This window comes from Mauremys reevesii, linkage group 26, assembly GCF_016161935.1.
Source record: "Mauremys reevesii isolate NIE-2019 linkage group 26, ASM1616193v1, whole genome shotgun sequence".
Taxonomy (NCBI): Eukaryota; Metazoa; Chordata; order Testudines; family Geoemydidae; genus Mauremys; species Mauremys reevesii.
The window spans coordinates 4,352,881-4,370,433 of NC_052648.1; the positions used below are offsets into that span (position 1 = coordinate 4,352,881).

The 17,553-nt window shown below is 46.0% G+C and overlaps 2 protein-coding genes across 6 annotated transcripts in view; both read left to right on the forward strand.

Moving 5' to 3' along the window:
• DAZAP1 (DAZ associated protein 1) overlaps window positions 1-3,424 on the forward strand; it is a 35,688-nt gene extending 32,264 nt beyond the window's left edge. For 4 of the 5 annotated variants that reach the window (XM_039515319.1, XM_039515315.1, XM_039515316.1 and 1 more), the window contains one exon: window positions 1,950-3,424. In XM_039515319.1, coding sequence (XP_039371253.1) covers window positions 1,950-2,122 — 173 coding nt within the window. In that variant the 3' untranslated portion in view covers window positions 2,123-3,424. The remainder of the gene's footprint in view (window positions 1-1,949) is intronic. The other variant, XM_039515317.1, reaches the window with a different exon arrangement.
• Window positions 3,425-9,602: 6,178 nt separating this feature from the next.
• Window positions 9,603-14,620, forward strand: RPS15 (ribosomal protein S15). Its single transcript, XM_039516161.1, has 4 exons — window positions 9,603-9,744; window positions 10,846-10,931; window positions 12,360-12,594; window positions 14,451-14,620. The coding sequence occupies exons 1-4, from the start codon at window positions 9,673-9,675 to the stop codon at window positions 14,562-14,564; spliced, it is 507 nt and encodes a 168-aa protein (XP_039372095.1). The 5' UTR covers window positions 9,603-9,672; the 3' UTR covers window positions 14,565-14,620.
• Window positions 14,621-17,553: the final 2,933 nt, after the last annotated feature.

The following is a 17,553-nucleotide window of genomic DNA, read 5'->3' on the forward strand; positions in this document are numbered from 1 at the left end:
AAACCAGCAGAGCTCTGGTTTTCTTAACTCTTCACTGCGAGCCATAATGCTGGTGAGAGTAATGTGATTATCTTTACTCCGAACCCCACCACTTGGCATTAAATTAACGCATTTAAGGTTGACTGCTGATCTTTGTGTCAAAAATGGCTGACTTAGCAGCTTGAGAAATCTTCAAATGGGGAAGCCCATGATAAATGCGTTGTTGGGTTCATTAGTGGTAGTGAGTCCTGTGAGACAGGCAGAGCTTGAAATTGAAATACTGAGGAGATGCCAAGAGACTGTTGCTTTGGATTAGCAGAGTTAAACATGCTTTAACCCTGCGCAGAAAAAAATTGAGTCAGAGATCTACTGAGTAATTACAGAATTCTTAACAAGGCTGTCTTGCATAGTGGAATTTCACGTTGATGCCATTGTAATGACTGACAGTTGTATTTTAATCACTAGAAATATTCTGTTAGATTTCTTAACTTCTTTTAGTAAGTTACTATTAATACACATCCATTTGCCTTCCAGGAATTTAGTTTTTTCCTCCAAATTGAAAGGGTGTCTCTGTCTCCTCTGTCATCCTGCTTACTCTAAACCTGTTGCTCCAAAATCTCTTACCTCAGCTCCAGATTATGTCGTAGAATGGAGGTTACAATCTCATTGACAAGGCAGGAGGAAGATGTGGTAGGAGGTAAAAGTCTCCTGATTCCGTAGTTACCTTTATGATCTCTTCAGGGAAAGGAAGCTAGTTGTGTTACCCTGTCAGAAAGATACTGACTTACAGAATAAATGAGCATAAAGTTCACAGAGGGACAGCTCACTTTTAGATTTAAAATGAGTAAATCTGATGAAACAGCTTAGACTAACTCAGTGGTTGTGTAAGTATGAATAGCAAGGGTACACAGAAGGGATGGCTATTCCAGTATAACTATTTATCTGTTGCTTCAGTGTTTTTGCTATATTGGAAATGTAGTCTGCCTGCTTAAGTTATGTGGGAAGCAGATGATAAAATAGCTTTTGCTGTTCTTTTGAGCTACCTTTGAGAAGAAACTTGCCACACCATTTGCTTATTTCAGCTGGTTCTGTGCAGCGAGTTAACACCAAGGTAGGGTGTTGGATTTGAATGGCAATTAGCTGAAGTTCCCTTTTTAACCACATAATGGGGGCAATAGCAGCAATAACAAGCTTCCTGATTCTGGTCTGTGGATTTGATGGAAGTTTATGGGAGTCCAGTCACCACAGCCTTTGAAAGGGACACTGTCAACTTGGGTTTTTTAATTGACAATTTCAGAAAATTCCAGTTTCTGATGCAACCATCGTCTTAAAAATACATTCAGGGCCTAGTATTTAAAACTCCTTTTAAAACAATTTCCTACGGTTAACTTACAGGGGTCTTTTCAGCAAAGGAAAACTTGACCATACACAGGAAACTAAAATTGGCTGTACACAAAATAAACTGAAAATCACAATCTTTCACCAACTCCTTTCAGTTACAAACATCAGCTATAGTAACTATCAAATTTTCAGACATATGTTTCCCCATTAATCTTCTCTACCTCTGCTGAAACTGACAGAATGCTAGTTTTGCTAATATGAACACTTATCCATTATGGACCAACCCACTTTACATAAGCCTCTGAACAGCAGTAGCATGACATTTTGGTCACCACCAGCCTGGGTAAGATTTGATATAGAGTGAAAAGCACCATCTCCAGTTAGGCATTCAGTCCCCTCTCCTCTCCGCCTTTTATCAGTTCCTGTATTTTCTACATGCAAATTCAAATAACTTGGTCAAATGTAAAAGCAACTATCATCTGGGTATTAGATCAGCACATCTAATCTGTGTGTTCATAAGGCTGTGCATTGGTGTGTGTGGCATCAGTTTTGAAATGGTGCTCTGCCTCTACCTTTGAGCGTGTGGACTGTAATAGAAGCTTACTGCAGCCTTTTCCTCTTCTTCCCAGGTTATGGACAAGACTTGAGCGGTTTTGGACAAGGTTTCTCCGACCCCAGCCAGCAGCCCCCCTCCTATGGAGGCCCCTCGGTGCCACCATCAAGTGGCCCACCTGCAGGAGGAAGTGGTTTTGGACGAGGACAGAACCATAATGTGCAAGGATTTCACCCCTACAGACGCTAGCACATGCTGGCAATCAGGGAATCCTGTCCACAGTGGGATATCTGGTAGCAGCTGAACCCAGGAATCCCAGACTTCTGAACTTGTGACAATCACATACTTGATGGAGGAAAAAAATCTAACAACATTGGGGGAGGGCAATGGGAGGGGGGATGGCTTTTGAAGGCAACGCTGTGGGTGTTTGGACTGCAGGTTTTAAATATATTCCTTTCTCTAACCCATCAGCACAAATAAAGAAAATGTCACTGGTTCAAACTACAGGGTTTTAAAAATGTCTTCAGCTTTAATTCAAAACTTCAGGTTTCTTTTTTTGAAATTATTTTTCCTGAGCCTTTGTTTTACCGTATATTGTAAACTTTTATGTTTAAAGAAAAATATATACATTTACAGATTGTGAAATTTTTAAGAGAAATTTTCTACTATGTATGCTGGCTTATTTTTTAATTTAAAACAGGGTTTCCGTTAGCAATGTTGGAAGTGATGGTCAGTTTCAACCCCTTTACTTCTAACATAATGGTGGGGCAGTTGGTCCAGAAACTCTGGGAGTTAGAAGAAATCTACTGAGTGTATTTTGCTTTTGTTACCTGACAGTATAGAACTGGTAACAATGCAGGTGCAGACTTGTTGATGCACAGTGTCACTTATGAAGTACAGCATTTAGATCTGTGCTTCAAACTCTTTAAAATCCTCTGTGGATTTCATTAGGGGTTAACGGAGGCCTTGTTAAGATGTAGATTTCCCTCAGGCAAAAGGTTTAGGTGCATTTTGCACTAACCAGTGATTACCCCTGGTTTGAATAAAGAGAAGTACATTTGGATTAGAAACATGAGCCTGTCTCCATTTTTTTTTCTTACAAATTTTTCCATGTGAATTTGGGTTCTCATGAAAGTTGCCAGATTGACAGCTCTGGAAAAGAAGTCCTTGTGGGTAGAGAGTCAGTGCACACTGTTTGCCCTGTGCCTCAACCAGGACCTTTAGGTACTGCCTAGAAGTGAAAGCATAATGCACTCTTCATGCCCTTTCAGACCGTAATGCGAGTGATATGATTGGGCTGATGTAGGATCTGGACTGAGACCATTAAATTCCTTTCATAGGCTACTGAAGAACCTCAGTAGCTTTAGGTCCGTACCAGCCTGACCTGGATTTGAACTGGTAATCTACAGTATACCATTATGAGTCTCCAAAACCCTCTTTTGTCTCTTACATGTGCATGACTATAAGCAGGAATTGATGCATTACGGAGCATTAGCATGTTAAATCAGTGATATGCTTTAGTCTAGAATTAAAGGTGGGTTAAATTTCAAGATTATCAGTCTGCAAAGTAATCTTAAATCCTAAATGTAACATGTAAACGTATACAAGCTCTTCATTTAAGAGGTGAGATCAAAGTACATAAATGTCTAACAGAAGAATATATCTATCTCGAAGAAGAGGATGGGACTAACTCCTCTGACATTTGGAGATCCTTTTGATATATATTGTCATTGCTTTTATATATGTGTTCTCTGGGATATCCTTTTAATTTCTCGTGTCCTCATACAAGTCCAGGTAGCGTTACCTCCCCATATCAGGGATCTGATCTCTGAAAAATATCCTCCACTGCATAATTCCTCAGGAATCAGCTTTGTGCTGATTTGAGCAGTGATAGTGGATTAAACTCCAATTGTTTGCAAATTGGTATGTGAGCTACCTGCTTTATTCAAGAAAGTCCTTCAGGGGCAGGTCGTAGGGAGTTAATGAAATGTGTTGTCACCTTCACAGAGCTGGGTTCATATATGGTTCAGAGTGCAAACTAAACTAGTTTGAACTTGTAGGCTTGTGTGACACTTCATCCACACATCCAATATTTACCACAAATCTACACCTACAGAAGCCACTCCCATTATACCCAGATCTTCCCCAAACCCATTCACTGGCTTCCCCTGAACCTCTGTGTCACATTTAAGCTCCTTCTTCTTACCTTCAAAGCCCTGCATAACTTGGCTTCTACCTATCTCTCTGCAAGTAACTGAACCCCCCCCCATCTTGCTTTTCTTTCTTCCATGCAGCCTCCTGTTCTGAGGTGTTCCCTCCAACCTGAATTTTCAGTGCCTCTGCTAAGTTCTGTAAACACTTCATTTGGCCTGTAAACCTTAGTGTTAAAACAGAGAACTAACTTTGCAGCACCAGCTCTGCTCTGCTGATTCTTGATGTCCTTCCATCTTTCATCCGCCGATTGTGTAGATTGCAAGCCGGGGCTGGGTCCCGTGTCTTTGCATGTCTAGTTCCAACCTGCTTTTAGTGTTGTCATTGTACAGCACAGTAATTTGTACTGCAGAGACAACTGGCACATCTGGGGAAGGCTATGGCTCAGAATTTTAGAGACTGGATGAATTAGTTGCAAGCTTCTGAACACAAGTTAATGTAGTTCTATCAATGCTGGAAAATTTCACTTGCAGCATTTCACATCTCTGCTGCTACCTGCTGTGTATGAGTTATGCTTGTAATCTCAGTACAAATATGACAAACTCTGTGACACTTACATAGGGAGGAGACAATTCAACTCAATCAAACTAAGGCCCGTGTGTGTGTGTGTGTGTGTGTGTGTCTGTATGTAATTTGGATGCTAGCACTACCCTCTGATCCCATCTCTGATACTCCTAGGCTCTGCACCAAGAATCCACTAGCTTCTGCTAACTCCAGGCCTGGCGCTTAGTTGAGCATTGATAACTCGGGTAGAACTAGAATTTTTTTTAAATGGGTGAGGCAAGCAGAAAAATGCTAAAATGGGATTTTAAATGGTAGGATAGTTGCACAGACTATCCTAGTTGAATAGATGAACAATGCATAGGGAGGTTAACCCCGATTTCTGCCCTCTCCAGAGAAGAATGGTGGCTGTAGCCCCCTCTGCACCTCTTAATGAGCCCCCAGTTTTGCAAAAGGAAAAACTGGAGTGACCATGTGAAGCAGGTTCCTGTGCAATTTCTAGCTGTTCTTGGGGGCTAGTTTCTATAGTGGATTAATTTACACTGGTTCTCGGTGCTAAAGCATGGTATCTGAATGTTAAACAGCTTGTGTCCGTATTGTCCAATCACTGTTAAATGGGGAGTGAAAGCAGATCTTGCAGTGGCACTGTGCTCCTGTTGTGTTTGTGTCACAAATGCCACCTCAGCAGCACGGCAGGCACTGGCAGAAGATGAACCGCAAAGCTTAAAGCAAAAACTGCATTATGGCCAGCAATCTGCTCACTCTCCACTGCCAGCCTACGGTGGGGAGATAGGGCAGAAGTAGCTCTTTAGTTTTTTTTATTTAAAAGTTTGAATTTAAAACTATGCTGAAAGAACAGAAGTACTTGTGGCACCTTAGAGACTAACAAATTAATTTGAGCATAAGCTGTCGTGGGCTACAGTGGGCTGTAGCCCACGACAGCTTATGCTCAAATAAATTTGTTAGTCCCTAAGGTGCCACAAGTACTCCTGTTCTTTTTGCGGATACAGACTAATGTGGCTGCGACTCTGAAAACCATGCTGAATGCATCTCTAATGACCCAGTTACTCAAGTACTCTGTGAACGTAGACCTATTTGTTAGCTCGCCTGCTCATCTATAAAGAAAAACTCAAGAGACCTAAATTTTCCAGAGTGACTAGTGATTTTGGGTGTCCAATTTGAGATCCTTTACATGGGCATGATATTTCAGAGCAGTGGCTCTCTGTCTTTAAAATCTTGGCTATTACTTGCAGTGAACAGGACTCTTCCCTATGTTAACTCCTACAACGACGAGTTTAGTAAAAATGTCATGGGTCTCAATTCACTGTTCACCTGGTCCTTGCGCAGGAAAATATTTCCAAATCAGAATGGAAGGATTTTACATTTGGTCATTTAAACCAAAGCAAAGCGTGTAAAATCCTAGGCGTCTGACTTGGAAGCATTGTACGCTCATGTTGCATTGGTGTAACTGACGGCAACGAAGGGCAAGAGAATGGAGAAGATCTTAACTCCTTTATTTATGCTTTTCATCTTGTATTTCGTGCAGCTTGGAGATGCAAGCTTGACTGGATGCATTGAATTTCTAGACCAGGTTTGCTTTCCAGTTCTCCTGCACTTCAGCTGTTTAGAGTTGCAACACGGCAGGGGAATGTTTTAAATGGTTGGACAGGTTTTGTTTAATAAACCATTAAATCTGTTTGAAGTGCAGCTCTGCCCAGCAACAGAAACTGAATCAACCTGTGCTAAGAGCTGAGCCAGCATTTATCTGCCACACCTTGGCCTAACGCTTATGTGTGAATCATCTCACAAAGCGCAATAGGCTGGAGACTCTCCAAATTCTGTGAGCAAGAGAGAAATGCCCCAATGATGGTATTGGAGGAACAGTTCTATTAGGAAATCTGATCTTGGGTATGTCTTCACTGCACTTAACTCAGGTGTCTAGACTAGTACAAAGCCCTATCCGACTTCTGGGGGCATATCCCATAGTTCTTTGTGCTGCTGCAGCAGTAAACTGAGATGCTTTGTGATTTTCCCAGTGAACTGGGTGGGAGGGGCCACTTGTCTGTTCTGGGCACAGGGAGGGAATTGTGGGAAGGCATTGGGGGACTATCGGTACTTGATTGATTTTGGCCTCATTCAAACTAAAAGTGGGTGAGGACCAGTCTGAGTGAAAGCAGCACCCAAGTTGCCAGCTAGCCTGGGTTCAGAGCACCACCAAACTCAGGTGAGAGGGTGTTGTGTGTGGATGGGAGAAGGCTTAGGGGCAACACCTGAGTAAGAACCCAGGTTAACTCTGCCTTGAAGACCTACCTCATGTGTGAGACACATTCTCTGCTCCCCTCCTAGAGGAGTTGACAAAGGAGGGACAGTTTTATGGTGCCACCCACTGGGAAGCAAGAAGGCAGCAGTTCTGAAACCCATATAAATCGCAGCCATGTTGCCTCCCTTAGGTTTTCTTTGCCTCATCTTGGAAGCACAGAGGCATTGCCTCATCTTTCCTGCTCTCTCCCTCCATCTGGACTAAGGAAGGAATAGGAGACAAGAAAAAAGGAAGAGTAAGGAGAGAAGCCAGAGGCCTGAGATTTCTGCTTCAGCCCAGGTAAAGGATAAAAAGCAGAGCTCCTAGCTCTGAAGTGGAGCATCCTTCATAGTGGTCTCAGCTGGGGCCAGCCATTTAATCAGACATGATTCCCACTTGGAAATGGCCGAGTGGTCTCTTCTACTTCTAAAAGGTGGCTACTTGCCTACCTGGGACTAGCACCTTGCCTAAGCGTTCTGCTTTGTGTTACAGCCTACTCAGCTCTACGGCAGCTTCTCTGCCTCCACCTGGACCTGATGTCTTGTTCTGGTAAGTCCTGCACTGGTGGGGATTTCTTTTGCCTTGCCCTTTCTCAGTGGGGATTCTCCTCAACCATCTGCTCCTCACCTCTCTCTTTTTTTTTTTTTTTTCCAATTTCTGCAGCCTCTTCATCTTCCTGGGATTCCATCCGCCCCTTCCCACCCTCCCAAAACCCACCCTGCCCAGGCATCTGTATGGTTGGTTTGTAGAGCCTAAGGACTCAAAATCACCTGACAGCCTTGCTCCCAGCCACTGGCGTAGGGGGGCAGATTGTAGGCATAGCCAGAGTACTGTAATTATGACTATTCGATGCTTCCTAGGGCCTAGAGGAAGCTATGAAAAGCAGCATAAATTTAGAGCAGCCCAGAGGCTGATCTAACTTACACCAAGGGGGCAAGCAGCGCCTCTGTGTACTCAAAACATGGGGAGACCACAGGTGACACAGTCCCTCTTCTCTTCATATCCCCAAGCACAAGAATAGAGTAACAGAATTGGTCCCACTGTGCTATGTTAGATCACTCAAGTTTTACTGAGCCACAGTCATTTAAAATAAAACTATCAAATATCCTTTCTGTAATTTTCTTTTTTTATCTTAAAATTAATTTGGTTGTTAAAGCTCACAAGGACTCAACTCTATATTCTAGCCAAACAGCTCTAGAATCCATCAGGGAGTGACTTTTTTTCTGTGAGAAATGTTGATGAAAATGGAGGGGGACAGTTTTTATTTTTCTCAAAAAAATGTCAGCTTTTCTTTGAACAAACAAATTGAAACCTGAACAATTTTCAGTTTTAAACTTTTGTTTTCCTCTAAAAATTTCAGTTTGACTGAAATGGAATCTTTCCCATTAAAATTTCCATTTACCCAGTAAGGCATTTTTGTTTTAAAAAAAAAAAAAAAGCTTTTTAATATAAAATTTTCGATCAGCTCCTAACCCAAGCCTCCAGTGAACTTATGCAAAGCATGGGCTGGAGAAATGGTTTATAGAAACTGCTTAACCAATAGCTAGTTCCATACTATTTTTGCCCTCATTCTCACAGTTAACTTTCCTGTGTTTCACAACACCCAAAAAGGGTTGGTTCCTGATCTCAATCCCATGTCGTTGGACATCTCTCCACTTCCTTCCCAAGTTGAGGGGGAGAGGTTCCAATATTTGTTTCTGGTGTGGGCACATATCTGATCTAGAGTATCTTCTGTGCCACAGGATCCCAAAGCTCTTTGCACAGAGCATCACTGAATTGCAGCCATCTCTGGGGTGGGTGAAAGGTGACATCCAGGACTGGCCTACAGTCCAGGGGAGTCTCCTAAAACCTTGGGGAAATGCTTACTTTGAAACCCCTTTCCAGTGAAAAGCCCTGGAGGGCTGGCCCAGGTGGGTGAATACTGGGCAAGTAGCAGCCCCCGCGGGAGTGATGGATTGCAGGTGGGATGTGAAGAACCAGCACACCGCCCCTTCCTTTAGGGAGCAGACAGATGGCAGACCTCTCTAGATGTTTGCTTGGATTGAGGACGGGGGGCGGTCAAACATCCCCAGCATGGAATAGTGGCTGGTGGGGCATCAACTTCTGGGGCAGAAGCCAGGCAGGAAAGGTGGCAGGAGGACAGAGCACCAGGCCTCTGTGGTAGGTCAAGCTGGATAAGGAGCTGCATGTGGGTGGGGGATGCCACAGGGACCTGGGTGTGTACCCAGGGTAGCCACCTTGGGAATCAGCCTGTGCCATGGTGGGGGCTGTGCTCAGCTGGGACTAGTCTAGGTGGGTGCCCAGAGGGGACTGGGCGAAGTGGGAGCCTGGAGCAGGTTGGGGGGAATAAGTAGGGTTGCCAACAGTCCCTTTATTACTTCATCTCTCTGCTGAGTGCTGCAAAAAGCTGCAAGAAATACCCCATGCGCAGGTAGCTGAGTACTGGTTGTGATTAGTATTAATATTAGGCAGAGAAGGGGAGTGGGGGTGCTAAGAAAACAGCCCCCAGTGTTGCCAACTTTAGGAATAAGTGTGGGAGAGGGTTGATAGAGGAGATGGGGGGCCACCGTGGGTGAGACCTTAGGGTTTTGGGGTACGTCTGGGGTAGGGAGGTGCCCTAGAAATAGACAGGTGAGCCCTGTAGCTGCTGGCACCCCACGTGCTGCGAGATTTACACCGCTTCCCTTTCTCCCCACCCGCCCACTCTATTTTTTTTAGCGGCGGCCCCTTTAAATCTCAGTGAGGGCGGAACCGCTGCGCTGAAGCCGTAGTGGGTGGGGCCTGGCCCATGCCCTGCTCTCGCGATATCAGACGCCGCCCGGACGAGATCAGCCCTTTCCGCAGAGACGCGGCCAAGATGGTGGGTGATAGTGGTGTGGCCTGGAGCCCTTAATCCGGCTTCATCCGCTTCGGGGCCGACTCGGCCGGGGCTCCGGGTGCCGATACCCCCGGAGGGAGCTGCCCCCTGCCCGCCTGGGGCTGTATGGGGGGGATGTGGCCTGGGCCTGGGCCTGGCTGAGCCGCTACAGCCCGGGCCGGGCCCTGGCAGGGGCGGGGAGACACCCGTCTTCTCCGGGGAGGGGGCTCGAGCGGAGTGTGGGGGGTTGTGCATGTGTCTTGGGGGGGCTCTTGGAGGTGCTGCGGGTGTGTGCAGTGTGGGTAGGTGGGGTTGTGTTGTTGGCGATGTCTGTGACTCTTGGGGGTTCTGTGTTAAGGGAGCGTTGTGTCTTGGCGGGGAGTTGTGAGATTGTCTATGTACAACGCGTGGAGCTGGGCTCATGGTGCATTGTGGGGCTGAGCGTGTGGCAGGTGTGCTGTGGCAGGACGGGGCACCCAGGGAGTTGTCTGGAGACTGTGTGCGAATGGCGCATGTGGTCCTAGGGGTGCTGTGTAATATTGTGTGCATGTGATATGTGGGGTGCTTGCAGGTGGAGGCTGATGGAACTTGTGGGCCTCTCTGGGGAGGGGTGGATTGTTGTAGGGCTGGGTATGGGGCTGAAGGTGTGTTTGTGGAGGGCTGTGAAGCTTATGGGAGCATGCGGAGCGGGGTTGGTTTATGTACCTTGTGCTCCTCCCGGCTAAACCGGCTCCAGCTATGTCCAGTAACCAACCTCTTGTGAATATGGATGTGCCCAGTTAAGCCAGGGGAATGCTTCACCCTTGGGGGGGTGTTTCATTAGGTCTGTGTGCTCCAAGGTGAAAGGAGCATTAACATTTATCTAACTGTGAATCCTTATGAATGATACACAGCGTTTGTATTCTTCAGAGCACTTTTACAGAGACTAACGAACTACCATGCATGTGCTCCTCTTCCCCCATAACACCTAAAGGCAGGCAAGAACTGGGCTGGTAAACACATGAGAGCAGGGCAGCAAAGGTATCTGGCAGAATATCACGCCTGCTTGGATGTCTTTGTAATTTGGAGGCCTCATCTGTTTTCCCTCTGGTTCTCTCAATCCAGGCGGAAGTCGAACAGAAGAAGAAACGTACCTTTAGGAAATTCACCTACCGAGGTGTCGATCTGGATCAGCTCCTCGATATGTCCTAGTAAGAAACTCTTGCTTATTGGCACCCTTCTCCCCTGTTACCAAACCAAGCTATGAGGTTATGTTAAGAGATGCAGGCAAGTCTTGTGGCGAGAGCCCATGACTGGAAATCAAGATATCTAAATTCTGTGCACTAGGCCAGTAGGCCTTGTCTTCACTGCAGAAGTAGCCAGGTTTAAACAGGATTGTGAAATAGTTTGGGGCCAAGTGTATTCTATGACTTCTATTTTCTCACCTCCTAACAATGATAGTGGACCATATTCTGAACCAAGTGTACATTGGGATTAAGCTGTGGTTCCTTAATTTGGATAGAATGTTTTTTTTTTCTATCTGCTCAAGCAAAAACCTAATAACAAGGGCATACCTTCTGTTCAGTTTTCCCATCTGTAAAATAAAGATACACCTCTACCCCAGTATAACGCCACCTGGTATAACACGACTTTGGATATAACGCAGTAAAGCAGCGCTCCGGGGGGGTGCGGGGCTGCACGCTTCAGCGTATCAAATCAAGTTCGATATAACGCGGTAAGATTTTTTGGCTCCTGAGGACAGCGTTATATCGAGGTAGAGGTGTACTATCAGTCTTCCTCCTGGAGACTTAATTTAGGGTAAATGCATTAATATGGGTGATGTGACCTGGAATCTTTGAATACAAAGGGCTATAGAAAAGCAGCATTTTGTTGTCAGCTATTTTATTTGCATGTTCTGGTAGAAGTAATTTGCCATATTCATTCGTATCGCTTGGTCCAAATTAAGGATACCAGAGTGTGGGAGGAGGGGGTGGTGTCAAACTGGGGCCACTCGCCCAGCATTCCATGGGCCCAGAATTGTGCAGGGGCACCCTAACTCTGAGAGCGCTAGGACCCAGGTGGGGTCCAGCTGCAGAGAGGAGCCCTAGACTCCAGCTTGCAGGAAGGGAAGTTGCCAGAGCAGGGACCTCTGGCCATTCAGTAAATTTTCTGCAGTTTCTCTGGACGTTTGGCTGCTCTGCATTGATTGGCTGTTTGCTCCATCTCTCAATCTCTTCGCCTCAGCTTTGCTCCCTGCCTGCCCCGCCCCCCTTATCCACTTCGCTTCCTCTCTTTCCATTTAGTTAACCCCCTTCTAAGTAAACCCACCCTCAAAAAGTTGTCACACATTGTTCACTCGCCTTGTGGCCTGCCTTGATGTCATGGCTGGCTGTCTTTGGGGCAAGGATCATCTGCTGGTGTGTTGGTACAGCACCTAACCCAATTCTTGGTTGACCGTTAAGCAGTACCACAACGAACATCATTAATAGCTGATACATGACTCTGCATCTCATTGGAATGCCCTCAGCAGTACTAGGCTATGGATTTGCTCACTCCCAAAACTTTAGCAGGCCAGTGCTCAAACCGCTGAGCTATCCCCCCACCCCACCCCCAGCTGATCTGGTCCTCTGTTATTTCAGCGAGCAGCTGATGCAGCTGTACAGCGCTCGCCAGCGCAGGCGTCTGAACCGCGGCCTGCGTCGTAAGCAGCATTCCCTCCTGAAGCGCCTTCGCAAGGCCAAGAAGGAGGCCCCTCCCATGGAGAAGCCAGAGGTAGTCAAAACTCACCTGCGCGACATGATCATCCTCCCCGAGATGGTGGGCAGCATGGTCGGCGTATACAACGGCAAAACCTTCAACCAGGTGGAAATCAAGGTGAGCTGTGCAGGAGCGAAAGGTTTAAATGCCTGATAGCAGCAGAAACTTACCAGCATCCTGCTTGCTTAGGCCCCGTCTCTGCTCCTGAATTTTCCTGCAGTGGATTGATTCCGAAAGTGTAAACCGTTTGCCCTTTAATTTGCTTGAACTTCTGTTCCAGTTGGGACCTTGGCCAGTTCTGTCTCTTGGAGGAGAGTCTTTGTATATGAGGCAGGTTATTGTGGGAGCTTTTTTTTTTTTTTTTTTTTTTTAAAAAACACCCCAAAACTTTGTTGTCATGAAATCATTTTCTATTTGCCTTTGAGAAGGTGCTGCCTGACTTCAGGGAATGTGCTGCATACAAGGCTTTTTCTTAGCTTGTTGAGACCTAGCCTGAAGCTTTGCAAGAGGTTGTTTGCCCGCCTGGTAAATCAGTGAATGAATCAGTTGTGTATAGTGCTGCTGTGAATGAGAGAAGTAATCGGGGGAAGGGTCTGTCTGCAGTGCAACAAAAAGCTTGCTCTTAACTTGGCTTAGCTAATGGGAGTTAAGAACATGTTGCTTCTTGCAATGTAGACAGACCCTTTGGGACAGTCCTCACCCCTATGCTCACCTGCCTGGTGGTGACAGAGCAGGGGCTCCGTTACAGAGCCCAGAGTGTCTTGCTGTAACAAGAAATCCGACTTGCAAATCTAACTGGAAATGCAAGGTGCAGTGTGGCGCGATCTGATATTACAAGGAAGGATTAAACTGCCGACCAACATTTTCTTTGCCTGCTTTGTTTGTGGTTGAAATCTAACCTGAAAGCCTGTTGAAGGGCTTAAGGTAGATCAACCTGTTTGGGCTCTCTGGTTGGGGGAATGTTTGAGTTGGACACATGGGGGTGATTTTTTTTTTAAAGGCACAGGTGGCAGTTAGAATGGAATGGGAGTTAGACACCTGGGATACGAAATCATAACTGCCACTTGTGCCTTTGAACATCTCCTCCTCCTTTGGCTGGCTGTCAGTGTGGATTGCTGTAGCTAACTGCAGTGGTCTAAGCATCGCGGAAGCCACGTTTACGCTAGGAGTTCCTTACTGCAGTAGTTATATTGGTAAGTGCTCCTAGCATGGACACAGCTAATGCCTGCAAAACTGCACTTTTACTGATATTGAGCCCACCCCAAGCAAAACGAGCTTTGCTGGTATAGGTGCATCTGTATTTGGGCTATCTGTAGGGGATCACACCTTTTCACACCCCTGACAGACACAGCTGTGTCAGCAGAAGTCTGTAGTGTAGACAGTCTTATCTGCCAGAGAGGTGGGAGTGCTGTCTGGGTAGGGGGCAGGAGGGGCATTTTGGAATGTGATCAAGAAGAGGAGGATTTGCAGCTGTGACTAGAGCTGGCTGAATACCGAAAGGAAAAAATTCACTCAGGTGTTTGACCCCATTTATTTGATTTGTCACTCTCAGAGACTTGTGAATGTCACACACACACACCAGAAACATTTGTGCAGGTATGACTTGTCCTTGCTCAAAACAATAGTAGCAGTGAACCCTGGAGCAGTCTGAAGGCTGAAACGTTTACATTGTTATTGAATGAAAGATCAGTCAGTCTGCCTGGATAATTTGGGAACCGAAAGAGGGTTACATTAATTCAGTTGGCTGCAAGTGGCATGCCCATCTCTACCTGTACCAAGCACCTGATAGATGTGCGTGCATTTTTAAAGAACAGTTCTAAACAGTCATCCCAGAGCTCTGTGTCATGAAATCCAACCTGTCTTCGGATGCTCTTCAAGGTCTTTGCAGGGTACTCTCCTGTTTTAGGCTCTCGGCTGCTTGTCACATCAGATCAATCCTGTTTCTAATAGTCATCCTGTCTTTTCTCTTGCAGCCCGAGATGATTGGCCACTACCTGGGCGAGTTTTCCATCACCTACAAGCCAGTGAAACACGGCAGACCTGGTATCGGTGCCACCCACTCATCTAGGTTCATTCCTCTGAAGTAAATGATGCTTCGGGAAAATGTTTTCTATATGTAAATAAAGAAAATGCTCCTGCCTGACACCGTCTCTGGTCTCTCTCTGGGTAGAGTCTTAAGAATTTCCCTTCCATTTGGGCTGTCCCTTCTGAAGCTAAACGCCACTAGGGGCTTGTGTGTAGGCCCGGGGGTCCTGTAGGGAGTCTGGGTCCATGTGTCTGCATAAGCTCACTGGCAATGCTTTGTGTTGTGCAAATGGGGACAAGTCAGGTGGAGCAAGGGATACGCCACCTGTCTTGTCCCCAGTTGCAGCTTGTCGATGAGTTGGTCTAGGAATGTCGTCTCTGATGGCGGGTGGGAGAGGGACTGGGCTTGGGCCATAATAAGCTTCTTTGCGGGTCTGTTAAGAGTTTTTCAATGTTTCTTTTTATTTTTAACGTGAGAAATTCTGAGGCTGTCAGGCCCCGGGAGACTGACTTGAAGATTGGTGAAATGACATCACAACCACTAAATGTGGGGGCGGATCTTACGCAGCCTGTCCTAGAACGTTTACTGATTCCAGTCACTAGCCATCTGGAGTAGTGATGTCCCTGATAAAGATTCGAGACCCTCTCTTCAATGAAGGGATGAGAGCTCATTATAAACTACTAGGGTGACCAGATGTCCTGATTTTTGGATCTTTTTCTTATATAGGCTCCTATTATCCCCTCATCCCCTCCTGATTTTTCACATTTGCTGTCTGGTCATCCTATAAACAAACCATATCTTCCTGCAAGACTAGAATCAACAGTCTTGGTACTTAAAAAGCAGGAGTAAAATCCTTTCACACCTCTTTGTGGTGGGGGGGCAGGCCATGTGCCCAGTCTTCTGGAATCTTTTAAGCACATACTGAATATTAAAGGAAGGCAGAGTTCAGGTTTATTGGCTGTTAGATGTTCTAGTCTGAGGAATGCACTCTGGATTCTTAGATGTTGATACCCTCTACCTCTAAAAATTGCCAGTACGCTAGTGCTGCCACTTTGAAAGCTCTTGGGTGTGTTTTGGTTTGGTGTCGCAAGTGTGTTCCCCTCCTGTGCACAGCTGCTTTCTGTACTAAGGCCTTTCTTGTTACTTCCATGAAGATGCTGATACAGCGTAAACAAATGTGGTTACCCTGAACATCTGAAGGGCGTAATAAGCTGTGGCTGACAGAAAAGGATGAAAATCATTTTTTCCAAGCTTCCATGACATCCAAAAACATTTAATGTTATAATAAACCCTGTAGGTCAATGATGCATCCCAGTGTGCAGAAAAATCTCATCTGGCATAATCTACGGTAAATGCTAGAGAACAACACGGAAGGTGGGCTAGAAACGTGAATGCAACTTTTCTTTACGTGGTCCGCCCTGGGAAATCTCATGCTGGTTTCATTCATTGTACTCTTGAGAGGTCCGGAATCCTTTTCCACTACAAACACACACCTGTATGGCAACTAATCAGAGTGGTTTCATGGTTGGGTGTGTGTAAAAGCGGAAAGAAAAACACTGAATAAATGAAACCCTAATGGGACTTGTCTAAAATACCATGTCCTGAGCATGCTCCCCTACAGCTGCACTGCTTTCTGTAGCACTGTTTTCTTTAGACGTAATTGATACTCAATTGAAACAGGATTTAACTAAAGGTTCCTGATGGCGGAAGCATGGTTATAAAAGGGCTTGTGTATTAAGACCCTGGTTCTCCAGTCTTCAATCCTTCTCACACAGCTCTGGTCTCATCAGTTTTTCCTTCTCTTGTCTAGTAATATTAAGGTCAAACAAATTCATGTGGTTTGCCAAGACTGTTTGTTCTAGGGTCTAATCCCAGGTGGGTTCACTAGATTCCCCTCTGCCTGTGGCAGCAAGTGTGTGAAACTTCAGTCAATGACCTAAACAAATGGTAGCCCCTTTCCTTGTTCTGCAAGCTACTGGGTAGTGCTGGTTCCTTCCGTTCCCTCAGATTGAAATGCAGAGAGTTTTGGGAGCTTCCTCTAATTAGGTCTCATGATAACATGTTTTAAAACATGGGTTGGAGCAACCTGGCTCCCTTTGGCCTGAGGTCTCCCTTTGGCCTGTGCTTTTATAGATCTTGCAAGCTAAGTGTTGTCAGGCTTGGATACCTCTTGGCCGGGAGATGCCTCTCGCACAGTACAGCTAGTGGGGGTTGGGATGAACCCTTCTGGGCGGTAGGTAGAATAACCCCTCTAGCTCTAGTGTACCTAGTACGAAGCTCCAACCATTCTAGAAGGCCTATAACTGAGGCTGGTAATGTCACTTTCCTGGCCACGTTTAACGGTTGCCACGTTTCTCCCCAAAGCTGCCTGCACTCCAGTGGTAGGTTGATTTGTAAACTAGCCTAGGGCTGAAAGATGCTACATAATGGTCTGGTGTCCATTGCTATCCATTCAGTTCCCCATGTCGGGGGTTGGTAATGAACGTCGCAAATTGGGCTCAGGTCAATGGGAACCAGAATGGGAACTACCCTGATGGCTGTTTGATGGCCCGTGTGAAAAGAACAGGTGGGTCTCATTCCATTTCCTGTGGGACGTGTGTCCACAGCCTCACCACCATTGCAGTTTCAGCAGAGAAGTCAGGAGGACTTACTTGGACACCCTTAAAAAGATGGTCTTTCTGTCGCCAGGCTGAGAGTGTTTTTATTTGTGTTACCGTAGCCCCTAGGAGCCTTAGTCCTGGAGCAGGACCCCATTGTGCCAGGTGCTGTACAGACATAGGACAAAAAGCTGGCCCCTGCCCCAAGGAGTTTACAGTTAACTATGACAAGATACAGACGGGGGGTTGTTAGTGGGAAGCCTGTATTGCTGTTCTCTGTGCTGTACCTGTTGTGTGGCTTGGCCTTGAGCTACCATTCTAGGACCTGTCACCAATGCCAGATTTACCTCTCCCGGTGCTCTCCCACCAAAACAACTACCGCAGCCTTGCTGCCCGGCCCAGCACCCGCAGTGAACACAGCGTGGCTGCCATCCATTGACTTGCTCTTTGCTG